Below are 27,328 nucleotides of genomic sequence, written 5' to 3'. Positions count from 1 at the left end.
ATTTGAATCTTATACTTGTACTTGTTCTTGCTGTTCTGAGTTTGTATCTGCATCGTTGAATGCAGTTATTAGAACACTCAATTAAATTAAGTCACCAATGCTACTTGAGGCAGATATCAGAGAAGCAAGAAGGACCGATCGAAGTGTATTTATAATTTGGCTTTTCATGAGAGTTGTTGAGAACAAACATATTTGAGCCAAATATGAACTTTTTGTAATGTAAAGTAACTTTATTCAAACAGGGAAAATGTACAAAAGAATCATTAATCTTGTTTAATGAATCCATTACAGAAGGTCTCCAACATACCTTTTAGCATTGTTGTTGTCTCCAGTCCTCCACCTGGAAGCTTTTCCTCCACAGTCACTTCAGTTGGGCTTCCTGCAGCCTGTTGGTGCATCTGTGAAGCTTCCGTCGCTGGTCCTTGTGCAGTGGACTCTAGTTCTGACAGAGTGCTGAGCTGGACGGTTGGTAAAGCTTTGATGGTGGGGATCTTGTTTATTGCTTTCTCCCCATCATTCTCCATTGTTATGTCACTTAAGGCGTTAGCACTTGGTCCTGCTGTCATCAGCTCAGAAAGTGCACCAGGGTCAGATTGGGACCCATTACCCTGGAGTTCATTAGGAGACGGCTGGGTGTGAAATGTCACAGCTTGGGGCTTGGTGTTGTCTTGTAGATGCTGATTTAGGTCCTTCAAACTAAAACAGAAAATTATTGTCTGAATACGGTGCTTTGTTAAAGGCAGACTATGTAGAACTTATAGTCATACAGTGAAAAACCCTCTCAATAATCATTTATTCCCCAATAGAATGAGTGTTGTTGGTCCTCACTTCATATTCAGTCAAGTATGCCCAAAACTATCTGAGCCTCTGGTCTAGCATCTTTTCTATCTGCCGCCGCCTACGACTTGTATGCACCTAAACATTGGCCCTTGGGTCATACCAGTCATCACAATGGTGCAATGGTTATAAAAACATGTTATGTCTTTCTCTTAACCTGACAAGAATAACCTACAATGAGATATACTCACCTCACAAGATGACTAACTGTCCTGGGGAGAGAAAAAGGAGTTTTCAGTATCAGTGCAACAGTAAGGGATAAAAAGCAGATTTGAGTTATTATGAAAGTAATTCACCCCAATTTCAAACTGTAACTTATGAAAGAAGACATGCATACCAGAATCTGCTCCTATTACGAGAGATGTTTGCTAATGTAGTTTCGTAGTTCTCCAACACCTGTGTTACACCGCTGGGGTCAGCCATCTCGATGTACATCTGAGGAAAAACAACAGTCATGGAAAAAGAGAAAAGACGAAGACAAGATATAAAAAGTATCAAGACAAAGCAACAGACAGGATGAAAACAGCAATTATGATATTCTACAATGAAATTCGGGATAACTTCACAGTTTAAGGGTTGCTAGACTACCCCCAGCCCAGAACATTCAGTTATGGTCCAGAAGTTCTGGTTTATGGCACATGTTCTCACGAAAGCCAACCAGGGGCCTCATTTATAAATGTTGGGTACCCACAGAAGACGGTACACCACATGATTGAGTTGTTCTGTTCGAGCTGCTAAAATTGTATCTTGTCCTGATGTATAACGATTCTTGGGGGTTGAAGACCTGGTTATCTAGTCCTCTCCAGTCTCTGACCGATATCGATCCTTTTGGACAAAAGCTATATCTGTATTAAAGTCTCAAAGACAACTTTTAGTCAGTTTCATCATCATCTTCAACCGCTTATCCTAGTCGGGTCGCTGGGGCAGCAGCTTGAGTAAGAAACCCCAAACTTCTCTTTCCCAGGCCACATCAACCAGCTCTGACTGGGGGATTCCGAGGCGTTCCCAGGCCAGTGTGGAGATATAATCTCTCCATCTAGTCCTGGGTCTTCCCCGAGGCCTCCTTCCAGCTGGACGCTCCTGAAACACCTTCGTAGGGAGGCGCCCCGGGGCATCCTTACCAGATGCTTGAACCACCTCAACTGGCTCCTTTAGACGCAAAGGAGTAGCGGCTCTGCCCTAAGTTCACGAATGACTGAGCTTTTCACCCTATGTCTAAGGGGGAGGCCAGCCACCCTACTGAGAAAACCCATTTTGGCCACTTGTACCCGCAATCTCGTAACCATAGGTGAGAGTAGGAACGAAGATCGATCGGCAGATCGAAAGCTTTGCCTTCCAACTCAGATCTCTCTTCATCACAACAGTGCAGTAAAGCGAGAGTTAAACCTGTGCAAAACTGCTCCTGCTGCTCCGATTCTCCGGCTAATCTCACACTCTATTGTTCCCTCACTCGCAAACAAGACCCTGTGGTACTTGAACTCCTTCACTTAGGGTAAGGACTCATTCCCTACCTGTAGTAGACAATCCATTGGTTTCCTGCTGAGCACCATGGCCTCAGATTTAGAGGTGCTGATCCTCATCCCAACCGCTTCACACTCGGCTGCGAACCGATCCAGTGAGAGCTGAAGGTCACAGACCGTCACAGGCCGATGATACCATCAGAACCACATCATCCGCAAACAGAAGAGATGAGATCCTCAGCCCACTGAACTGCAACCCCTCCCCACCACGACTACGCCTTGATACACCGGCCATGAATATCACAAACAGGATTGGTCATAAAGCGCAGCCCTGGCAGGGGCCAATCCCCTACCAAAAACGAGTTTGACTAACTACCAAGAACCCGGACACAGCTCTCGCTTTGAGCGGACAGACATTGGATGGCCCTGAGAAGGGACCCCCTCACACCACACTCCCGCAGTACCCCCCACAGTAGTGATACCTCAGTAGTTGGCACACACTCTCTGGTCCCCCTTTTTGAAAATAGGAACCACCACACCAGTCTGCCACTCCTTCCGCATTGTACCCGATTTCCACGCAATGTTGAAGACGCGTGTCATCCAAGACAGCCCCTCCACAACCATTGCTTTCAGCATTTCTGATTTTCATAAGAATCACAGTCACATCACCGCTTTAACATCGTTTTGGAATTGAACGCCAGGACGATGTCATCAAACTACATGTTTCTCGTCACCACCTCTCGAAAAATAGTATTTTCAATTTCAATCTATGTGTGACATCTTCAATTACAATCAAATTCATGTAGTCACTATGAATTAATATTAATTTGGGGCAGTTCCATTGACCATATATGGGAAACTATGAAGTCTACAAAGGCTGCACCACATTTCGAGTTGATTGTGACTAATAAAAGGGAAAGGGCATATGACGTCAGTGTGAACTGTTTTATAAATCCGAAAATATTTCTGTGTTTCGTCAGTACGCCTTCCTTTGACGTTAATCCTAAACAGTTTTATAAATGACCCCCAGGAATCCATTGGCTTTTGTGTTGTTCTCTCAACACTTAAATGTGAAAAGTTAAGGTGTTCTTGTACCCCATTGGCCAGCGGCAGCACGTTGACAAAGGTCGTGATTAACCCCACCAATTCCATGACCGTCCTGATGATCTTCACAGAAGTCGCCTTCATCTTCAAATACAGCAACCGGTCCTCAAGGTCCTTCAGGTCAGGAACTCCCTGAAGAACAAAAAAATTTTGTTTTTAAGGACCAAAGATTCAGAGATGAGGAGCTTTTAATTGATTAAAATGTACTTACAGCATTGCTCCACCTCATCAGATTTATGTACCTCATCATCTGCAAAAAGATTAGTCACTGATTACCCTAGATGCAGTCAAAACCAATTTGCTTTTTCAAATGTTTTTAATTTAACAGCCCAGAGTGAACCTAGTGTCCATACCTTATCAGATCCAGGATTCATTTGTTCCAACACGATGTGAACAAAGAGCTTTTTGCCTTTTAGATTTGAGGCCTTTGGATTTCTGAGGAAACCTTTGACAAAGTTACAGCACGTAGTCCAATTGGGGAAAAACACAAAGGCCTGGAGGCGAAGAGAAGAAAGGGATAATATTTAAAGGCTGCACCTAATGATTATTCTTCCCATTACCCATCTGCCCACTCGCATCTCATTGAAAATGTTTATCAGGTGCATCAATCGCCTCCCGTCAAAAGACTGTGTATATAAAATCTCCCGCCCTTGTGATGCATCGCAAATCGACGGTTTCAAGTACTCAGTCCGAAAAATATTAAAAGTGCACAGTCTGACGTTTCTACTCCTTACCCTTTTCTGCAACGGCAGGAATATCACGTTATCGTCCAAGAAGGGAAGGTACTGTTGAGGGACATAACCCCGGACCAGGTTGACCACATCCTCGTGCCTGTAGCTGGTTTGTTTTTGCAGACCGGTCAACATGATTGTGGAGTACTTGGAACCACGATCACTGGCCTTCTAGAAGACATAATGTTCAAAACCCAAAGATCAATTTATTTAAAGACGCTGATTCAATTATTATGTTTGGAACATCATATATGCGTTTTTTTAAATTGGTTGTAGCTATGTACAAGGGCTTACCAAAATGTCCTCTTGTCTTGTGACTGTCAGGTAATCTTGCAATTAAAAATGTGCAAAACAGTTACATCACTGAATACGTTAATGTGGTATAGTTTGCTGTATCAAATTCGATAATGTAAGAATAAATAACTGTCCATCTTACCTGGGATTATGAACGAAGGAGACGCGGTTGGGAAAAGGAAGGGGCTCTTTTTCAAAGTGATCCAAAAGGGTGAAAGGCTGCCCTTTGGAACCCCACCTCGTGCTGCACATACCAAAAACAAGTGTATATTTATTACTCACATACGCAGGCTAAATTACAGATGGACCCCCATTGAGATCACTCTACCAAGAAAATGCAATTAATGCATAAACTTTCATTGATTCTTGTGTCAGCACAGCTCAATATAATAACACATTTTTTGACCACATCATACCTCTGCATTGGTATCAAAACTGAAGATACAATATGGCTTAATGATACATTTGATCAAAAAGTGCATGTAAACGCACTGACTGAGCTACAAATCAAACTAAATCAACATCATGTGTGTACATTATTTTCATTACCTATAACAAACTTATGTAATGCTGGAGACGGGTCCAGTCGGACTTTGTGGACTTCGTAGCCAGGGGCTTGTTTCAGGAGACTGTACCAAACTCCCATCCGATCAGCCGCGTGAATATCCTCAAATTCTACAAATACCTACAACACACAGGCACACATACGTAGCAGGTTACACAATAAGGAAGTGTTTTTAAAGCCCTGTATTTAGGCGTATTTGTATGTGTTTGTTTATACCTTGTTGAGGAGAGGCAGGAAGTTCCTGACAGGACAGATTGTTCTCAGAGTTTCTCTGAGGTCCTTGGTCTCACTTGGTGAAATGTTATTGATAAAGACTGTGGTTTGTCCTTCTTTATAAAAAGGCTACATCAGGAAAACAGGAAGTGAAGATACAAAACAAAAAATGTTAACAAGATGACAAAGACACACAAGGGACAGCAATGCATTGTTGCAATTATTTCATTTAGCCATTTTAAAGTTTAAGATGGCTAAATGAAATACTGTTCTTTGAGACAAAGGCAGGAATTACAGTAAAATCAACCCTCAATTTTTAACCAGAGAAGAGGGGTTGTTTTACAGTTTTAAGAACAACTTTCTTTTGAAGTCAATTTTGAATTGATAGAGGGATAATTCCAATCAATTTAAGCAGTTCAATTAGGAACACTTGGCCTATGTCTTACTTACATAATCCATCAGCTGCATCAGTGATTTGTAAAACCCAAACTAAAAAAGAAACATCAGAGAAGCCAGTGTTAGATTGCAAATATACTTTTCCACTCCGCACCATTGCTAACATAATATCAATGCACCTATGGCATATTTGCAAACATGTGACTATAAATGGCCTATTTTGTAGATTTATTTTCTTGTAGAAAAATATCTATATTTTAATTTTTAATAATAAAAATTTGGTGAACTGAAAATAAATTTTAAATCCAGATTATAACTTCAATAAAACATAAATTCACTCCAGTTTCCCCAACGTTTTCTTTATCCTATTGGCCTCAACACCAGCGGACCCCAACTTATGCCTCATTTCCACCGAGAAGAGCGGGTCGGAGCGGCTCGGAGCGGGACAGCTAATTTTTAAGAATATCTGTATTGTTTCCACCGCCAACCCTACCCTTACTGGTAGGGCGGGGTTTAGGCTGGACTGCGATAGCCGCCGCCAGAATATGGGTCAAACTATCGGGCTGTGGAACAACTGTGGTAAAGCCAGCGGCCTCTCGTTTTTGTTTGGTCAAACCAGCCAATTCTTTCTTTATTCCCCCCCGTGTTGTTAGCGTATTACGCCAGTAAATGCACAGAGACGGCTCGGTGCAAGCAGACAGAGACAGCGATCGAACAGCGCTGGCTGCGGCAGCTACGTGACATCGTAGCAGTAGGACACAGTGTAGCCAACTGATTAATTTAATGAAGAGGAAAAAGACCACACAATAAACAGTGCTGTGCTCACATTTTTCGCCAAAACACAAGATTCTCTTCATGCTTGCCGAGGTGACTACACACGGCGGAAATTATTATTTCGACCAATCAACGGACTGCAGTGTGTAGCTCCACCTTCTCGGCACCCTTTCAGGCGGCTGGTACCCCTACGGAGTAGTACCGAAAATGGGAGCGGCTCAGAGCGGTTATGCTCGCTTATATCCGTACCCTACCCAACTTTTGGCAAATGGAAAGCCAAAATAACCGGACCGAGCCGCTCCAACCCGACCCGCTCTACTCGGTGGAAATGTGGCATTAGTTTAAACTATACAGATCAGTGTCTTTTGGCAGCAGAAACAGAACAATATTTTGCTATGTGTGGGAGACGGATCTATTAAAATCTATCAATAATAAGTACATGTTGTGTACTGGCTTACCGAAGTCATTGGAAATTTAGATTCTACTGCACGGACACCGAGTCTCAAACTTTTGAAAAAAATGCCCCCTTTTGAGGAAGCCTCCAGCATGCACATCACACTCTCAAATGTCGCCATGACGATGAAAGCCTGAGAGGAAGACAATAAACATATTAATATCTGTATTTACTTGTTGGAAGTATTTATTTTAGGGGTGATTTTGTGAACATATTTTAAATGAAATATGGCAAAACAAATTCAGAAAAAGACACGTTATAGAAACAAGAAAGAAAAAAAAAAAAAAAAAAAGGATGTGATGTGATGTGGGATTCATAAACCTGGTCAATCAGAATTATATTATGGTGCCTACCATGCACGCCTGAGGAACAATATAGATGTGGTAAGGTGTATCATATTGAAACCCAAATCGCCCGAGCAGTGCGACAAGGTCCGCCTCTGTGTAGCAGCCATCGTCAAATGGCGGCAGTCCAGTTATAAGTAACGTCTTCTTGAAAATTCCAGGATTCTTGAAAAAATTAAGGAAAATATAGAGGGAAAAATGCAAATGGTGTATTATTATTGACACTATTATAACAAAACTGTTAATCATGAAAATAAGTATACAAGGTCAAACCGAGCAACAGTATGGGGAAGAAAGAGGATTTCAAGTGACTTTGAACGTGGCATGGTTGATGGTGCCAGACGGGCTGGCCTGAGTATTTTAGAAATTGCTGATCTACTGGGATTTTAACACACAACCATCTCTAGGGTTTACAGAGAATGGTCCAAAAAAGGAAAAATATCCAGTGAACGGTAGTTGTGTGGACGAAAATTAATGTTGAAGTCAGAGGTCAGAGGACAATGGGCAGACTGGTTAGAGATGACGGAAATCAAATAACCACTTGTTACAACCAAGCAGTGGCGATTTTGGGTTGGAAACTCTGGTGGGGCCATGCAGGAAAATAATCTTATAACGCAATCCAGAAATACCACATATGACTACCATCAGAAAACACACAAAGTAGCAAGTGACAGAGGGGACCAAAATTGCAGCTGAATAATGCCATCACTCAAACGCGAATCTGATGACATATATTTGGCTATTATAACAATAGCACCACCAAATGGCAGTGCTCAAGATCTCACAATATAAAAAACTCAAGATCGAAACAACAACGTGGCAACAATAAAAACACAACGGCGCACACCCAATAGGCCTACACAGCAATCAATATACAAAGCCACCACTCACAATATACCACAGCCAAAGAGCCATTTCACCACCTGAGACAGGTGAACAGCTCCCTCGGGGAGCCCACGTGAGGTTGTGCCCCCCACACACAGTATCGCCAGTTACGCATGCAGAAATTATAATTCAAACAATAATATGTAAACTACATTATAAATTCCACTTAGAATAAAAATAATTACAAATTAGACTCACCAATGACTCGCCACTCTCGGTGACTTTGCTGTTAAAATCCAAAAGTCCGTGGAAGGCCCTAATCTTCTGGCCCCACTGTCGAAACTAAAGTGTGCGCTGCGCACGCGCCTGCTCGCGCACCAGCTCTTCAGTCTCTGATTGCACAACACAACCAACCTTGAAGCAGATGGGCTACAGCACCCCATCGGGTGCCACTCCTGTCAGCTAAGAACAGGAAACTGAGGCTACAATTCACAGGCTCACCAACAATGGACAATAAAAGATTGGAAAGATCTTGCCTGGTCTGATGAGTCTCGATTTCAGTTGCAAAGTTCAGATGGAAGGGTCAGAATTTGGCTTAAATAACATGAAAGCATGGATCCATCATGCCGTGCACCTTTAACCATGTCACGTTACTGGACTCATTGATAGATTTAAAATCCATTGAAACTGAATTTAAGATGTGAAGATAGCCTGTCCAATATTACATTCTATAATTATAATAATTCAATAGTTTTCATTTCAGGGCATTAATGAAAGTAGGTCTCCTTCTATTGTGATAGATTAGTTTAAATTAGCGCTGTCAGTTTAACGCGTTATTAACGGCGTTAACGCAAACCGTAATGTTAGAACAACTGAAACACCATAAACTATAGGGGAGAACGGGGTAATTTGTCACATGGGTTGGATGTCACATTCGTTATATCTCGCCACCAGAGCGCGCTAGCTCTGAAATGTTGATATAAAAAAGGTCCAGAATTGGGATCAGAGGTCACATACATAGACTTCCTTGGAGGAAGACAGCTGCATTTCAGGTGAGAGGATGTTTTGTGTTTTTCACGTCAAATTCAAAATATTTTGCTTCTCAGTATTTTTCTTCTAGGCTTTTACACAATGGGTTTATAACAAAACACTTGTTACCCTCAGAAAGTGTGAAGGGTAAACTATAGTTTAGATTGTGGTTAGCAAGCTAATTAGTTGTCAGATGGTTGTTGACCTTGATGCTAGCAAGAAATTCAAGTTGGGGTTGGTCGTCAAATTTTTTGGGGGGTTGGTTGTCACATGTTATCTCAAGGCTGCAGCCAGAAAAGAAACCCAATAACGAAATAAATTGTCAAGCTGTATCCTCACTGACACCCCAGAGAAGGAAAGAATAGAGCAGGAAAAGGCAGCTAGCAAGCAAAAGAAAAAAGGGCAACAAAATCAAAACAACCCAGTGCATCCCAAACTAGACCAGCTGCCAAGGCTACAGAACGTTATGTAGGCCTATTTGTCAACTTGACAATGCAATTAAACATTCAAATTTGGTTCTGCCTCCTTGCCTTCTTTTTAAGATTTTTCCCATTAAGATAACATTGTGACAAACAACCCCATAGTGTGTGACAACCGACCCCTTGATGGGGTTGGTTGTCACAATGTGTCAGAGTGTCTTTGATGGTAAATTACTTCTTCATTACAATAAGTTGGAAAAAAAGAGAGACACACATTTCTAGCCAACACCTTACGCTTCAATTTAATGTAGGAATGGCTATTGACAGATGTTTTGGTGATGAGCAATTCTCACTAGAGTAAAAAGTGTGCCTACTTACCCCGTTCTCCCCTACATATGGCTCGCAGGTAAGTTACTGTTAATTCAAACAGAACATGTCCTACAGCGTAATTTCACATTAAAATCATTTAACTGGCAAAACAACTAAACGTCAAGTCAATTCTGACTTTTACTTTGAAGCAGAAACCGGAACCTAGCACTTCCTAGCTCAGCTGCGCGACCTTCACTGGTAGAGTCTTCCGTGTGTGACTCTGGGACTTCGGAAAAAGAACAGTAAAGAAAGCTTGTCATTTGCAAAAGTCTTACTTACAATTCTGCGCGCACACCAAAACCTCCGTGAATGTTAGTGGCAGCCGGCAGTCATTAATTTTCACTTCATTTTTCGCTACGAAGGGCGACTGAAATAAGCCGTGGATGAAAGACTCCCAAAACATTTAGGCTTACAACAACCAGTTTAATTTAGCCTAAATACTCATTTTTTTATATAGCCTATGTTGTTTTATGGTTTGGTTTTTAAATGATAAAAGAAGTTCCAATTATGTTTGTGTATGCTGTTCTAATGGGGTGGGGGGGGGGGGGGGGTCTACATTGTGGGCTATTTGCACTGAATTGCAAATTATGATATGTTTGAAGAAATACACTGAATTACAAGGGTGTAGAGAATGGGTGTGATAAGAGCATTAAAATGAGAAAAAAATAATGGGACAAAAAGAAATCAAGGGACATTTAGGCTAGAATAGATAAAAATGTGATTAATCGCAAGTTAACTATGACATTGATGCGATTAATCGCGATTAAATATTTTAATCGTTTGACAGCACTAGTTTAAATATTAAGGAAAACCAGTGTAGTACTTTAGAAAAGGGATTTGACTTACCCTCTTTGCTCGCTCTATCGTGAAGAACACTGAAAAAGAGACAAATAATATGTAAAGTGAAAAAAAGTTAAGGAAATGATTGATTACATGCAGACATTTGTGATTAGGATTTCTTACTTAATCGATTCAGAATGTTATCCTTGTGCTTTTCTACCATCTCCCCGATAGTCAGAGGGTTATCTGCAGTTGAAGACGACGTGGATGCTGCTGCAGCTGTTGGTTCAGTTGTGAGAGATGCAGCCACTTCAGTCGGGACAGCCGAGACATTGCAGACAGCTTCAGGGGCTGATGGTGCATCTGTTTGTGTCTTCACTGCAGTCACAGGATCTTAAAAAGATAAAAATTTAAGAAAGATGAATTTCAGAAATTTCCATCATAAACATAAAGATCATCATATCCTTTTCCTCCTATTTGGATGTCTGTTTAATACAAAAAAGCTGTTCAAACAGGTGAATATATTTTCTTTTGCATTAAAGCATCCATTTAAAAATATCAGAAACAGAAAATTCCCAACAATAGCACTGAGATCCTTTATCGACCTGTGGCATGCCATGGCGTGTTGTGTGCCCTAGCGGTAAATACCCTACAGTGGCTTCTACATTAGACATTACAAAAATAATGCAAGCAATTTTTGTTTTGTTAGCTATACGATTGTTATCTTTTAGTTGGACTGGCTCAGAGGCCTGTTTCAGGTAGCTGGTTTTACATACTCTGAGTTTAATCCTGCGCTCTGAGTTGGTCAACTCAGAGCGCAGGGTTGACGAGCAACTCTGGGTTTTCGGTTTCAGAACAGTGGATCAGCGTTGGGTAAATCAACTCTGAGCGTGTTCACTCTAGGTTGATCGCGTGCGTAAAAGCCATCGTCAATGGATCGCTGATAACATGATTCACCATGGAAACAGAAGAAACAAACAAATGCTTGATCCTCCCACTTCTCCACTTCTCAAAAAAGAAAAAAAAAATCTCCGCTCCTCCCACTAGAGTTAGAAATATTAACGAATGAGCTTATGGTATGGAGAAGAATTAACGGGTATATTGTCTCACAACTCTGATCTAATCTCCTCTGCAATTCAGAAAAAAACAGAGCAAACATTTTTTGTCAAGAGAATAATTTCGCTTCCTTATGAGAAGCCATCGTCTATTTTAAAAAGTTACGCATATCAGCAGTAAAGTATAAAGCTGGCGCGGCACAGCATTACTGACAGTGTTTTATATTCGCTGGATAATATGTTGGCAAGCTATGGCCTAATTACTGTGCAGTAAACAGACACATTAGGTGACAGTTTCCATTGAAGAGCCTGATTTATTTATTACCAGATCCATTTTCCTCAAGTGATCACAGGCTATTTAACGAGGCTCGTCTGTGACTTTAGGATCGCACAAGTGAACAGTAACGATCGCGTGCAGCCGCAGCGTTACATGAATCCACCTGACATAAATCTGTTCAGTGGCACAGACGTTAAAAAGCATACAATACAAATAGGTTTACTAATCTGAATGTAGAGCATGTCACGATGTGTAACGTGGCCGCCTATATGAACGGCTGAGAACAAGGCTACTGATCAGATAAATGATCGGTCAAACGTAAAATCATCAGGAAATGATAAAAACATCCCGATGGAGATTTCTATGGAGTGATTTTGCTTCAAACTGTACAGGGACGCGTGTGACAGTGACACTCTTTCTTCAGTCGGAGCTGCAGCGTAAAGTGAAAACAAACTCAGGGTAGGTCTAACCACCTCCCGAGCAGGTTAGACCCATGGCGTATGTTGCCGCAGTAACTGACTCTCGGTTGCGCTGAACCTGCTACCTGAAACGGAAAACCCGGAGTTTCCACTAACTCAGAGCGAACAAACTCTGGGTTGCCTCAAAACCAGCTACCTGAAACAGGCCTCTGGTGGCTAGACTAACAATACCATTTCTTCAACAAGGTCTCATTACGCTTCTTCGGCTTTTGGAGCACACCGGGACGCGTCTGCTGTGTTCTCACCTGCCCAGACGAACTGCAGCAAAAGTGAAAATTAACCTGAGTTTGTTCAATCAAACCAAACGCCCTACGTCTCATGTAGTTATAATCCTTCTGGACCTTTCTGCTGCTTTTGAAACACTGAATCACCAGATCCTTATTTCCACACTTCAGGATCTGGATGTCTCAGGTTCTGCACTCTCCCTGCTCTCATCTTAACTCAAAGGCTGCACACAGGGTAACTTGCAGAGGATCTGTGTCAGAACCATGTCCACTCACAACTGGGGTCCCTCAAGGTTCAGTCCTGGTTCCCCTACTCTTTTTCTCTGTACACCAACTCCCTCGGTTCTGTTATTCGCTCATTCTTTTTCTCCTACCAAAACTCTGCAGAATACACCTAACACAACTAATTATTAACACAGGTTTCTGACTGACATCCTTCAATGTATGTCCACACACCACTTGATACTCAACCTTGACAAAACCAAGCTGCTTTCTTCTTCCAGGGAAGCGATCCCCAACCCATGAACTTACTATCACTATATCTGTAATATATCACACACCCATTGAAACCTCTAATATTTCCAGACAAAACTGCTAGGAACCTGGGTGTGACACTTTATGACAAACTCTCCCTCAATGCCAACATTGCTGCAACAACCCAATGGCGTAGATACATTCTGCACAGCATCAGAAGGATACGTCCCTTTGAACCCCGAAGGCCGCAGAGGTTCTGGTCCAGAATACTGTCATCTCACTTCTAGACTGCTGCAACTTCCTCTTGCCAGTCCTTACACCCCAGCTCGTTCACTCAGCTTTGCATCGGCCAATCTGCTTGCCGCTACTTTACCGCAAGGGACACTTAGTCACTCGACAACATCCAGACTGTTGCTGTCCTGACTCCCAAATGGTGAAACAAGTTCCCCTTTGACACTTAGCACTTACTAGTGGCACTTCGTAGTTTTGGCTTTTCATGAGAGTTGTTGACAAAAAAAAATATTTCGATCCTTATTATTTAAAAATTTAGCAAAGACCACAGGGCACATTTTAACTCAATGAATCCATTACAGAAGGTCTCCAACATACCTTTTAGCATTGTTGTTGTCTCCAGTCCTCCACCTGGAAGCTTTTCCTCCACAGCCACTTCAGTTGGGCTTCCTGCAGCCTGCTGGAGCATCTGTGAAGCTTCTGTCTCTGGTCCTTGTGCAGTGGACTCTGGTTCTGACCGAGTGCTGAGCTGGACGGTTGGTAAAGCTTTGACGCTGGTTTCCGTTGGCTGCGCCTTTACCAAACTGGTTGGTATTTGACTCTCACTGGGTTTGTTTGAAGAATGTTCAGGCTCTGTAGTTGTCGGTTTCTCCCCTTTCCCCTCAGGACAAGATTCCACTTCCATTGGTTCAGCATCTTCAGCTTTTTCAAGTTTAGCATTTGCTGTTTCAACAACCTTGTCTGTCTCCTTTAGCACCATTCCAGATTCCTTAACACAGGTTTCAGATGCCTCAGTTACAGGTTTCTGTTTGGCATCACCTGCGTCAGGCTGAATTTCTGGAGCAGTGGACTTGGATCTAGAGGACTTTGAACTGTTTTGTTCCAAAACAACCAGCGCTTCCTTCACAGGCAACTTTGTTTTCAATGTTTTAGCTACCTGCTCGGTTGAGACACTTTTTACTTTAGAAACCAAGACTTTTGCTTTAGTGACTGTAGTCAAGCCTTTAACTGAGTCCGTAGGTGCAATTTTCTGATTGGTTTGAGGTGTGAAAACAACTGATGTGTCAGGTTTTCTGTGAACAAAACAGGGTTAAATGGGTCAAGAAGAAGATGGAGAAATGGAAAATCAATGTCATGCTTTCAATGGTCTTTTAAATAGTTTTGATTAAGATGACAAATTACATTCCATTGTGTTTAAATTGACAATATGAATGCCAATAAACATATATGATGTACATGTTACCTGTACAGTTTAAAATTTCACCTTGTGTAAGCAGTTGATTAAATTGCACAAGTGTTTCAAATTTGAGCTCTGTGGTGGCACATACTGTGGCAAAGTAATTATAGCAAAGAATTCTGAATATAATCCTGTTAATTGAATGTAAGATTTTCCATCCTGAGGTCTGTGTGAAAATCTTACTTTTGAGGAGGCTTCTCTTGCTCCTTAGAAACAGTCTCCTGTAAATTCAAACATTGAGATTTGTTATTTTAGATAAATCTGATTACACAAACGTCTTGTTTTGACCATTACATATGGACAACTGAACTGGTTACATTCTAAAAATGGTAAGGGCGACAAATTCCTGGCAATAAAGAATAATTTTCAGTTTCACTTTGATCAAAACATTATGTGAAAAAGTTTTCAAAGAATGAGTGGTAGAAAAAAAATAAGCTTTTCACAAGATGCGTGTTGCCAAATGTCCCTTGTACATACACAGAAACATCAACCTTAGTCTTTGGGGAAGAACTTGCCTTGCTCTTATGCAGGCTGGGCTTTGCAATCGACTCTTTCTTCTTTGCTGTAGAAGAGGCGGATGAGGAAGATGCAGCTGAAGCTGATTTCTGCCTTCCAGAAGATGTGGAGGGTTTTCCTCCTTTAGAAGTGGAGGAGGATGATGATGATGTGGACTTCATTTTGGCTAGCTCGGCCAGTAGAACCGGAGCCAGAGTTTTAACCATGGTAGCAATGTCAGTCTCTCTGGAGAGAGACTTGACAGCTGGAAGGATGAAGTAGAAGAAAACAATCTGAAAAAACTGCAACACTTAAGTGTTTACAAACAGCCTCCATTTTAACATGAGGAAAAGTTGAATTATCATATTGTTAAGTGATCTTGGCAATCTTGCTTGTTACTTTATAGGCTTTTCTTTGTCCTGGATATGTGTTCTACTTGAATTTTCTCTAGTAGGCAGGCACAAATCAGTGAATATTTATTTTTATTTGACACTATCATAACATGGGCATTTTAGATTGTTAAACTATTTCAAATGTTTTCAATCAATTATTGCCATCATCACAATTGGTGACAATTAATGACATTTTGAATTCATTAATAATTTTGAATTACTGTCTACGAGAAAGGGTGGTGTAATCTTACAACATATTAAGGCTGTGTTCACACCAAATCAGGCAGTGCGGCAAATGCCGCAGTCTTGTGCAGCGGGGGGAGTTTCAGCTGGAAGACGCTCTCTTATCTATGCTTTGATTGGGGGCCGAAGCTTGAAGAAGCGTTGCGTTTCTCCGAAAGTTGAGCATGTTTCTAGTTTCTTGCTGCAGCCTACAGCACAATTCAATAATACGAGAACACCGCCGTTTTGGACTCACCGCCAGACTTGGTGTGAATGTAGCCTCAGTCCTTAAACATGGTCTTTATTTTAGTCCCAGAGGTGTTATATTTGCATTTTCTCAAACCTGTTGTTTCCAGTAGTTTCTTAGCCAGTCTCTCTGCACTGCTTGACTTTCGTTGAGGTGATGGCTCTTCTGTGGAAGATCGTCTATCACGGCTTGTTCTATGAGATGAGTGTCTCTTATGGCTAGGAGACGGCCTAGGAGATGATCGTCTCTCATTCTTCCTATGCGAGGACCGCTTCTCATCTCTTTTTCTTGATGATGATGATTCTCTCTCTGAGCTTTTTGACTTCCGTTGAGGTGATGACTCTTCTGTGGAAGAACGTCTCTCACGGCTTCTACAAGGAGATGGTCGTCTTTCACGGCTTGTTCTATAAGATGATCGTTTGTCACGGCTCTTCCTTGGAGAGGAACGTTTCGCATCTCTCCTCCTTGGCGACAATTGTCTCTCTGAGCTACTTGAACTTGCCCGATAGCGTGAGGAGGATGGGCGGCCATACCGTGGGGAGCGAGAACGAGACCTGATGAAAGTAAGCATGAAATAACTTGATCACTCAATTGATCTATAATTATCATTTATCAAACTATTCAAGGTCTGAAAGCAAAATCCAATTAAGCCAAAATGAAGGTTATGTTGATCTTTGAATGTTATACAGGTGATTTTGCAATCTGGTCACAAGAGGAATCTCTTCTGTTTGAATATGTTATTGGTCATAAAAGAATACATTTCTTACAGACTGCGGTTGTATCTAGAACTGTGCGGTGAATTTGAACGGCTTCTGCGTCTTCCCCTTCTACCATCCGGACTACGGCGGCCTCGGGGGCTGGGTGAGCGGGAACAGGAGCGGTTTCTATGCCTGGTTTTCGGTTGACGATGCTGGTTAGTCTTTGCAGACGTTGAGGCCGAGGGCTTGGCTTCTTCTTTTGCAATGCTGAATAAAACAATGGGTGAGAAAAGAATGTGTGAACAACAGGAAAGACACTGTTCCTACAACAATATATTACAAAGAAAATTAGAATTTTTCAGGCATATTTCGAATGGCAATTAATCGTGATTAATCCACAGCTACCCTGTGATTAATCTGATTAAACATTCTTATCATTTGACAGCCCTAATATTATTTGTTTTCAGTTTGAGCACCCCATCATGTCCGGGTCAATGATCAGTACAGTGCGAGTATAATAGTGGCAAGTTCAGGCCGCAAAGAAAGACCAATTAAATTATATAGTGTGACTTAACACATTGAGCAACATAAATAAAGTTGTACAGTGTCTGAACAGGTAAAGAAATTTACCTGGGCTTGAGAACCATCTCATCATCCAAGTGTGGGTATCTGTGGAAAAAAACAAAAAACAAAAACTCCAATAAAAACAGCAGAGAGTCATACATATCGACAACAAAAGCCAAATGTTTCTTCGTATAGGCATTTGGTCATAAAGCTGTTTTAAGCTGTATTCAAGCGATGCTTCTGAATTAAATGGAAATTGAAGAACTGTGTAGGTTGTGAACACTATAGAACAACCTTTAAGAGTGAAGAATCAAAATAATTGATGGACCCTGACACAAGTTCTACTGGCATCTCTAAAATGTGGGTTCAGGAGAGACCCTTAAAAGGTTTACACTCACAGGCCACTTTAATTGCTTGTAAAAACAAATAGCTTATCAATCAGCCAATCACATGACAGCAACTCATTGCATTCAGGCATGTAGATTTGGTCAAGACAAGGTGCTGAAGCTCAAAGAAAGAGGGTTTAAATGACTTTGAACGTGGAATGGGATGGTGCATGGCAGGATGGATCAATGCTTTCATGTTGTTTACGCCAAATTCTGACTATTCCATCTGAACTTCGCAGCTGAAATCGAGAATCACCAGACAAGGTAAGATTTTTCCAATCTTCTATTGTCCAATTTTGATGAGCCTGTGCGAAAAATTGTAGCCTCCGTTTCCTGTTTATAGCCGACAGGAGTGGCACCAGGTGGGTTCCAATGCTGCTGTAGCCCATCTGCTTCAAGGTTGGTCGTGTTGTGAGTTCAGAAATTGTATTCTGCTCACCCTGGTTGTACTGAGTGATTATTTGAGTTACTGTTGCCTTTCCATCATCTCCAACCAGTCTGCCCATCCTCCTCAAACCTCTGACATCAACCAGGCATTTTCGTCCACACAACTGCCACTCACTGGATATTTTTTAACCCTAGAGATGGTTGCGCGTGAAAATCCCAGTTGATCAGCAGCTTCTGAAACACTCAGTGCGTACGTTCCAAGTCACTTAAACCCCCTTCCTTCAATAAGTTGTCCTGTCCAGGTCTACATGCCTAAATGCATTGAGTTGCTGCCATGTGATTGGCTGATAAGTTAGATGTGTTAACAAGAAATTGAACCACTGTAACTAATAAAGTGGCCGGTAAGTGTATGTTTTAAATACTGAAAGACCACAACATGGTTTACGGACACTTAGCAAAGAACTTTGTTGGCTTTGTCACTATGCAGCAGATGTAATAGTAAAATGCAAGTTAAACGTCCTAAGAGGAACTTTAACATTTTAATTAAACAGTTATTTTTCCTCAGTTGATCATCTGACAGATGTAACAGCAAACGAGAGAACCAGGGAAAACAATTTTATTTGTATACTTACTATTAATGCGTTTGCATGGGTCCGATTTTTCCCGGGAATGATTTCAACAGGAAGACGGTACTAATTCAAAGTTTGATGCGCTTCACCGTCGTCATATAACAATTATTAATCTTACAAAGTGTCGTGCAAACTCTAGCTCTTTTACCCAAAGGTGCAGCTAGAATCAACAGAAACTTCAAATTCCTAGTAGCCACTTTAACTAGAAATTTATAAGAGAAATAATTTAATTAAGACTACTGACCGATTTCGGAGGAGTCTGCATTTCTCAAGGTGAAGGCTGGTTTTCTGGTGGGAGATCCAATCCTATTTTTTTAGAACAGACACACAGCATTTAGTTACATTTCATTATCTTCTAACTGCCATCAGCTTCCTCTCAAATACATTTTTTTGTGATTAGCTAACAGCACATCTTTAATTCAACATTACAGCATTAATGCTTTTTTGTTGGTCTCTTTAGTTTTACAAGTCGAAGTGTCTAATGACACTTTGAATATTCTGCCAACAGCATTCTTCCAAAACACAGGAACAATGTTGAACCAAGTAAGGAGATTATATATTAGCAAACTGTCAATGCTAACACAGGTTTCGCATGGACAAAATTATAAAGGCACATTACACAGAGCTTTAACAGACATCTTTAGTCATCTTGAATTCAGGGACAACAAGTCTGTATCGCTAAATCAGCATTTTTAAAAAAAAAATATTATTTATATTTTTGAAAGCATTCTCTTGCATTGTACAATGTATATTCAGCAAATCCCAACAATTAAAAAAATAACAATTTCCTAAAAAATAAGAGAGAGAACAGAATGAAGACTTCCACTCACCTTCATATGAGCATATTCTTTGTTACACAGAGAACAGGTATGTGGGAAGTCTTTCGGCGAGGATGCCGCATAGTCATGTATCATGGCCAGTGTTGGCAGGTCCTTGGAGGCTGCCATCGTCGCTGGATGCTGCTTGATAGGTGGCAAAGTCACGTTCATTAAATTCTTCTGGCCCAAGATTGGCCGAGGCAAGAAAGGAGGAGGGACATCGGCTTTACTGGTCAATAAGACCGGATTCCACATGTCACTAGGGGCCTCATTTTTACCAGGGATGAGAGGAGCAGGGGGAACCGATTTTGCTGTAGGAAAAACTTGAGGCCGCATCACTTTTTCTGTCTGGGAAACAGGCTGCTTCTGCTGCTGCTGCTGTATCGCCTGTGTCTGCTGCTTTTGCACCGGCTGCATCTGCTGTTCCTGCTTCTTTTTGATTTGTTCAGTAACATCTGATCCTGAATCATTGCCAGGTCGTTTGGGACCCCGGTACAGAGTGGACTGTTGTTTGATTAGTGATGATGATGTCGACTGACAATTTGCCTCTGGTTCTTTTTTCGTAGTATTGGGTTTGGAGGCTTCAGACTTCAGAATTTTGAGGTCTGTGTCCTCCTTTGGCAGAGAGAAAGATCCGCAGATTGTTTGGGAAGTCTTGTTTGGATGGGTCTGCAATTGTTTGGTTGGATTATTGATTGGAGGAGCCAACGAGCTCTGTACTGAAATGTCCGAAGAGCTGACATTGGTAACAGACTTAACATGTTCAATATTTTTTATCTCTGTTGTATTTCTTTGCATCACCTCTCGATTCCCTCTGCTACTATCGAAAGTGTGAATCAATTCCAAACTTCCACTCCCAACACTGGTCCTTCCAGTCTCACCCCCAAACCCTCCAGTATATTTGCCAGTATGTCCATAGTCAATCACTTTACTCAACTGGGAATCAGTCGAATACTCTCCATGGTGCATCGCTGCCAATCCAGAAGCTGTCGAACTGTAACTGCTCATTCCACTAGCGCTTCTGGTGGGTTGGGGTTCGTGGTGGGGTTTTGGTTGATCTGCAGGTGTAGTTCCCTTGGTCTTGTTCATCCGGATTTCGCGTAAAATGAATGGCAGGTTAGCAGGAGTGATCTGGTCCTCAGGGTAGAAGGCAAGATGTACCAAGTCATCTTTATCGAGTCCAAAGTGCAAAAGGACATTTGCAGCTGATTCAGAGGTGAATTTTGGTCGACTGGGCTCTGTGGAGGCTGTTGGTTTGTCTTGCACTGGTTTGTTATAATCACCTATCCCTGGAATGGACTGTCTTTCGCTGGATGCATTAAACGTACCTTGACCACTGCTTAAATAGTTAGAGGAAACAGGTGATGAATACAATCTAGGGGAGTCCTCAGCACTGGACGTTTTGTAGTTTGAGGACCAGTCCAAGGAGCAACTGCCACTTTCAACGTCCAACCTGCCTGACTGTCTATATCCTAAAGAGACAGAGGTCGAGGGCAGTGGGTAAGAAACCCTAGCTGTGCCTGAGGATGGAAAGTCATCCCTTTGGGATCCAGTAAAGCGAGTGTCCTGGTCTGTGGGCTGATGCATGGGGTTGCCCTGAAACCTCACCTCCTCTCTGGCTCTGCTCATTTGCATGTCGACGCTCCGTTCCATTTCCTGATCCATTACGGCCCTACTCTGTTCAGGCCTGTAGCTCGACTGAGTCGTCATCGATGGAAGCATTCCCCCGGATGTTGCAGAAGGAGTTCCAGGAGAGCTGAAGCTGGAACCAGGTCCAAGATGAGAAGATGCCCTCTGGGGGTCCCTCTCGGTCTGTATATGAGGGAGTTCATACTGCCCCGGGGTGGAACTTTGGTCCCTGGAGGCATAGGGGTTATATTGGGGATAGGACATAGTGTCGCGATCTTCAGGAAATAAAGGAGGTTGATGGCTGCAAACAGATAGCCGTTTATCTGCATCAACGCAGCATGTGTTTTCTGTTGAGCCAGTCGCAAGGATACAGTCTGCTGGCCAATCAGGAGTAGGCCCCCCTAGGAGCCCTCCTAGTAGGGCACGTTAGGGGCCCAGAAGCAGGAACAAAAAATGCTCCTATTGCAATGGAAAGCTGAAAAGTTAAAAAAACAGAGGGAGCTTTTACCGAGGTGGATTGGAAAGCAGATTTTTTTGGAGCTTCTGTAACTCAAACTGGGTCATATTTCATGTCTAGTCAAAATCTCCCCATCAACACAGAAAATGCTTTATGGTGTTTGGAAAGATTCAATACCAGCGCAAATGAAATATTTGGGGAAAGTTTGAAAAGCACTATGTAGGCTAATGGTGTATTTTCATTCCATGGTACTGGCTCTACTCTATTCTCCTTTGGTATCAGGTAACTTCCTGTAGGTGGGTTTGCATTGTATGGCAGTAGCCAGGATAGTACCTCCTCTGTGTAGCTGGTCGTCATAGTGACGTTAACAGTTAATGCGTTTCAACAATCTTCATCGGGGCTATTTCTTGAACTCATCGTTTTTGTTTGAAGTAACGTTACCATCCTTTACCACTCATGCCATTTTATAGCAGGCTGTCATATGGTTTTGTTTCCTCTTTGACGTGCCTATGTGCATCACTGTCTCGTCTGCCACCAAGGAGAGGAACAGCTGAACCTTGTCAAGCCACCACGGCGTGGTTGTCCGTGATGAAAAAAACAGAAAGACAGCAAGCTAAAAATCTGATCGCTTAAATGTAACCATGTCTATATGTCTATGAAATTGGGACAGAGAAACAAATGAATTGTTGCTGACAAACAAGCATACTTGGATGCGGTGCAATAATTGCGGATAAAGAGATGGTGACATTCTGATGCTGGACATATGCTACTGGAACTTTATCCCAGAAACAGAACCAACAGAATGTGTGCTGTCTTTTATTTTGAAAGCTAAACAGAAGTAGTAATGTGAATCATTCATCTGTGTAATTGCAGGAGTATAGTCTGCGAGTGCGTATGGGTGAGAGAGACAGAGAGAGAGAGAGGGGAAATTATTTGAAATCGGCTCTGCTTGCCTGTTTGTTGTTTATTGTTTTTGATTTAACAATATATAAGTTTAGAGAAATTTGGCTTTCATAACTCAGTGTCTACTGTCTGTCCACTCACTGAACTCACCGCACGTCACTGGCCAGCACGGTATAAATATGACAACTTCTACATACTGTATTTGGTCCAAAAAACTTCATAATCAAGAATGCATACCCTCGTGCCGTACGCAAACCACATCCAAAAGCTGTCACAGAGATATGCGACGAGCCACAGACTGACATTTCTTGCTTTATAGAAGATAGATAGATGTCATGTGTCCACCCAAATACATCCCTTTACATAATGTAGAAATAATGTGAGGTGAAACCTTCTTTGTATGAGCTGCGTCAGACCAACACAATTATATTCAAGAGTGCAGACATTTACTCGATACCTCGCGTGTTGTTGAGTGATTCACCCAAAAGTTGGATCAATAATAATTACCAGGTTTGAAAGTGTAAATATCGCAGTAGTCGTTGAGCACGAGACGGGCATAGGGCAAACCCCCCCCCCCCTTCACACTTCAAGGTTGATTAGATTCAAACTTTACAATAAAAACACGAGCGCAACACTTCAACATTACTGTCTAACGGTTTACTCTCCGACGTTATTTTATAAACCAACTGTCAACAAAGCCAACGGCCAAAGGAGTCTCGCGTGCTCCTACTAGCAAGTGCTAACAATCATGTTTAAAGGCTAAATGCGGTTTTAAATGAAGGAACATCATGTACAATAGCAGCAGTAAGTACAGTAGGGTTTCTCTACCTGTTCTTGTAAGGTTTTTGTTCCATACCTTTCCGTTGTTTGTTGATATACCACATAAGCTCAAACGTATCATCCGAGTTTGTGGACATGCCTCATATTTAGAATTCGACAGGAGTACACTTCCGGTGTATGTCCAGCCTTCAGGATAAAAGCCCCATAGAAAAACTTAAAATTAAAGGGTTAAATTAACGTAAGATTAATCATTCAAGTAAAACATGTTTAAAAAAGGAACAAATGAGTGTTGCAGCAGTGACTCACGCATACTGCTCATTATTGTAGAATTACAATTTTGTGTAAACAATGACCTTTTATTCTGAAGAAATGGACCGGAAATTATTCTTGTAACCCTTTTGACGTTCAGTCAACAGTTTAGTAAAGGACTATTTTTAATAATTAGCTCTTTTAAACAGACTATGGTAATAAAGGGTAATGTTTAAAAAAAAATAAGACATAGGAATTATCACACAACATACTTCTTAGGGGTTTTGCCAGACTCCCCATTCTTGTTTGTCTTGTACACAGGCCTGTGTGTCATGGTAGATAGTTTTACTAGATAGATATTTGGAAACTAATGCCATAAAAATGTAAGATCTTAATTTTTCCAAAAGGGAAATAAATAAATAATTCAGGGAATTTGTCTAAAATCTTAATCCAAAAAACAGACTATAGCTAATGTACCTGTTCATTTTAAATAGTTGTTTACTGTCAAATAAATGCTGTATTCATTTTTTTTTTATAAGTATTTTCTGCTTAGATTTTATTCATGTTGGTAAACTTGATCCACTTATATGACCTTTGTAGACAAAAACATGTTGTGCTAAAAGGTACTCGCTTTTACATGCATCTGGAAACTTTCCAGCAGAAACAGGAAAAGGCTTAACATCAACATTTAACTCCTCAAAGCATGATGTGAACATCTGCTCGGTTTCAGCGAATCTATATAGCAACTCGCACTTAAACCTGCAGTGTGTTGAATTTTTTCATAGCAGACTTGGTAGAAAATAATTATAATATCCATAAGTACGTTTAATTTAGTGTATAATAGCTGATTATACACGCCGCCATCATGGTTGGAATTTCATCAGGTGCATTGTTTGGAATTTAGAATTGTTCTTGTCCTTGAAGGCCACTGTAGCTTCTGTTATTATTCGAAAGGGTTGGGGTTACCCAGGGAGCGTTGCATTCTAGAACTTTCTTGATGATGTCATATTACACACTGCACCTTTAAAACGCAAAGTGCCCACACTGGCTGCAGATGGAAACGGCTTACTGGAGAAATTCCACGTACGGCAATGTGTCAGAAGGGGTATATAGGATTTTGAAATGTCTTTGTCTTCAGTCAATTTCTGTATTGCAACGGTGATACTTGTAAATTGTCTCCTTGGGTCAACAGTAAATCTTTTTTTTTAATGACAAATATGTGTTCATTATTTCATACCAAAACTACTCTTCCTTCCCTTTCATCTTACCTGTCTGAACTTATTGTCCTCAGAATCCGTCCGAAGCGTTAAAAAGAAATCTGTAGGTTGCCACGGCTTTCTCTTACTGTCCCTCTTTCCTTTGGAATAGTCTCCTTGTTGACATCACACAATCTGACACTGTGGAGGTCTTCTTACCAAATCTTGAAACTCATCTAAAAGATGTTAGTCAGTAAGCTTCCATCTTCAAAAAGGTGCTACAAAGTGTGTCAGAAATACTTGAATGTTTCTCTGTCCATCAGTGTGAAGCAGAGAGAGTTGGTTTCTGGAGATGAACAGCTGATGGGGCCAGCCCTCCAGTCAGGTGACACTAAATCACTGCAGTAGAAGAGGATCGTCAAAGGAGCGCCAGCCATATTACAATTTTACCAGGTTTTTATTACTGCAAAAATTGAAAATAAAAACTGAGAAAAACATTTACAGGTGTAAGAAATACATTCAACAGGGGGACAAAACGCAACTTGTCAAAAATACTGTGATTTTTTTTTTATTGATGAGTAACGAGGTCATGTGGCATATTTAAAAGTTAAAAACCTCTGCATATATGATTTTTACTAATTCCATAATGAAACTGAAAGGTTCTCCAAAACAGAAAGTATGCAACTGCAGCTGTAGGCAGAGCAAGGCACCAAAACTGTAAAGTTGAAGCGGGTTTGAATCCCAGATTGTTTGAGCAGGTTTGATGTTTGATTCATAGCATGTACATATAAAGAGGTGCCAAACAGCAAAGTAGATGAATCAGATTTCACTTGTCCAGCTCAATATTACACTACATCCTTAACAAAAACAAAAACAAGTTCATTAAGCCAGAATCAAATCAGAAACGGAGCCTTGACAACTTTCCGTTGAACTTTTTGATATTTTCTGTTCAGGACTTCTGGTAATGTTTCTGAAAAAAAGGAAGCAGGAGAGCACAAACAATGTCAGGCAAAGTGTCTGTTTTTGTACATGCGTGTGTGTGTGTGTGTGTGTGTGTGTGTGTGTTTACCTGCAGGTTATTGTAGTGTCTCTGGCTGCTACAGTGGAGGTTCATGGCTGTGTTCTTGTTTACGTAAAACACAGAGCAGAGATAGCAGAAATATCCTGATACGGGGACGACAAACTCCAGACCTGTAGAGGGTGACAGTGAAAGTGAAACAGTTTGTTGTGTCAAGTGGGTGTTTTTTTGTGTGTTTTAGTGTGTGTGTGTGTGTTTTACCGAGGGGATTGTTGGGTTTGAATGGTGGAAGTTCATAGTCGGCAGGGACACAAGGAGACTGAGAACGAGATCGCTTTGCTTCAGGTCCGACAGCCTCCCTCCTCAGTTTACTCAGAACTGTGGAAGAGATGTAATGAATCTCCGTCATTTAGGCCCAAAAAAAAAATCACATTTATACTTATAAAAAGCTGTTTACTCAATCTTCGCTGCAATTAAACACTAAATCTGGCAACCATTTTGCTTGGGTGACCCAGAAAAGTCAACTATTCGACTGTTTATCCCAGGGTCGAATAGTCGCAAAATGTGGTCATGAAACAAGGGTCATTCTATTCCAGCTGTATATTGAATGTCTGATTTTACATGGAATTTAACACAATTAAAAACATGGAGACAATGGCTCTCTTGTAGGTATAATGCAAATACAGTACACCTGCTTAAGGATACTGTACTGTGCATTGACAGAAATAAAACACTTAATTTTTTCAAAATTGACTCGACAATTATTCAATATTCAAAATGGTCCTCATTTTATAAATAGTAGATCCAGAATTTAAACGTTCATCCACTTTGGAGATAAGCAATCTCAGGAACATTCCCTTTGTCATTCCAAAAGGTTTGTATAGCACGGTTCCTGTACCTTTACTGTCCGCCCTGCTACATTCTTCCTTCTCTCCTTCCTCCAGTGTCTGGTTCTCAGGGCGCTCCGGTTCAGGCTCCTGTCCAGCAGAGGCAGCGTCGATGTCGGCTTGGCCCGGTGCTTCCACCTCTGCCTTCTGGATCTCCTCTTGGCACTCGGAAGGATCTGTGACCAATGGCGACGAGGCATCTAGAGAAGTGGGAGGTTCTACGTCGGCTACAGCTGGTTCCTTTTCTTCTTCTCTGTCCACTTCCGTGCTCACTTGTTTTCCTCTGGTAGATCTTCTTACTGTGGTTAAAAGACGATGTAAGGTTAGAGCACATTTTTCAGTGTCTAGAAATCTGAGCTTTGGTAACTAAGTGCTATCCCTGTTGGGAGGTGCCGGTGTTGCCAACTGGCAAGTTTGTTTTTGAGGCAGTTAATTAACGCTGTTGCAGTGGCTACACACTCTAGTCCTTTTTGGCCACTCCAAACATTGGTACCATAAAAGCACAGGTACAAGTGCACCGAAGTCTGAGTGGCTTGGCTCTGTCATTAAGTTGGTGAGGAACTCAAAAGACAGGCACACACAGAAGAGACGTCTTTCTTCTTACTTTGATCACATGCTTGTTTAAAATATGTGTTTTTCTTACCAGGGGTCTTTCTGGGTGACTTCTTTGGTCGGCCTCTTGTCCTGGTCAACGGTTCCTTGATCTCCTCTTCAACCTCGTCTACCGTCACAAATTTTATTTTTTCCTCTATAACAGAAAATAAATAAAAAAAATCATAATTCAAACCAGTTGCGTCTGT

General features: G+C 41.4%; 2 protein-coding genes across 4 annotated transcripts in view; both read right to left on the bottom strand.

The window, feature by feature from the left end:
- The window catches only part of znf638 (zinc finger protein 638), a 64,184-nt gene that overhangs the window by 11,287 nt on the left and 25,569 nt on the right, over window positions 1-27,328 (bottom strand). The window contains exons 28-32 of one of the 3 annotated variants that reach the window (XM_080052128.1): window positions 27,172-27,276; window positions 26,540-26,827; window positions 25,903-26,019; window positions 25,693-25,814; window positions 25,115-25,593 (exon numbers count right to left, since the gene is read on the bottom strand). The exons of the other annotated variants lie outside the window; for them this stretch is intronic. Of the exons in view, the coding sequence (XP_079908254.1) occupies window positions 25,573-25,593; window positions 25,693-25,814; window positions 25,903-26,019; window positions 26,540-26,827; window positions 27,172-27,276 (653 nt within the window). The 3' untranslated portion in view covers window positions 25,115-25,572. Of the gene's footprint in view, window positions 1-25,114; window positions 25,594-25,692; window positions 25,815-25,902; window positions 26,020-26,539; window positions 26,828-27,171; window positions 27,277-27,328 lie in introns of those variants that run through there. 3 annotated transcript variants of the gene reach the window in all.
- Window positions 264-23,271, bottom strand: LOC307269419 (uncharacterized protein; the record flags this gene model as incomplete). The annotated part of the gene is made up of 24 exons (XM_080052387.1): window positions 23,227-23,271; window positions 19,422-21,513; window positions 18,836-18,897; window positions 17,256-17,294; window positions 16,695-16,892; window positions 16,024-16,481; window positions 15,087-15,331; window positions 14,755-14,792; window positions 13,713-14,407; window positions 10,778-10,987; window positions 10,661-10,689; window positions 7,182-7,337; window positions 6,833-6,961; window positions 5,208-5,333; window positions 4,976-5,111; window positions 4,569-4,670; window positions 4,427-4,461; window positions 4,136-4,303; window positions 3,755-3,895; window positions 3,613-3,651; window positions 3,393-3,533; window positions 1,175-1,272; window positions 1,029-1,049; window positions 264-696 (listed from the first exon to the last, which is right to left on the bottom strand). The coding sequence occupies exons 2-24, from the start codon at window positions 21,300-21,302 to the stop codon at window positions 264-266; spliced, it is 5,580 nt and encodes a 1,859-aa protein (XP_079908513.1). The 5' UTR covers window positions 21,303-21,513; window positions 23,227-23,271.

This window comes from Ammodytes marinus (genome assembly GCF_949987685.1).
Source record: "Ammodytes marinus genome assembly, chromosome: 23".
NCBI lineage: Eukaryota > Metazoa > Chordata > Actinopteri > Uranoscopiformes > Ammodytidae > Ammodytes > Ammodytes marinus.
Note: the sequence above shows the minus strand (reverse complement) of the source record. Positions and strands in the feature narration are given on the sequence as shown.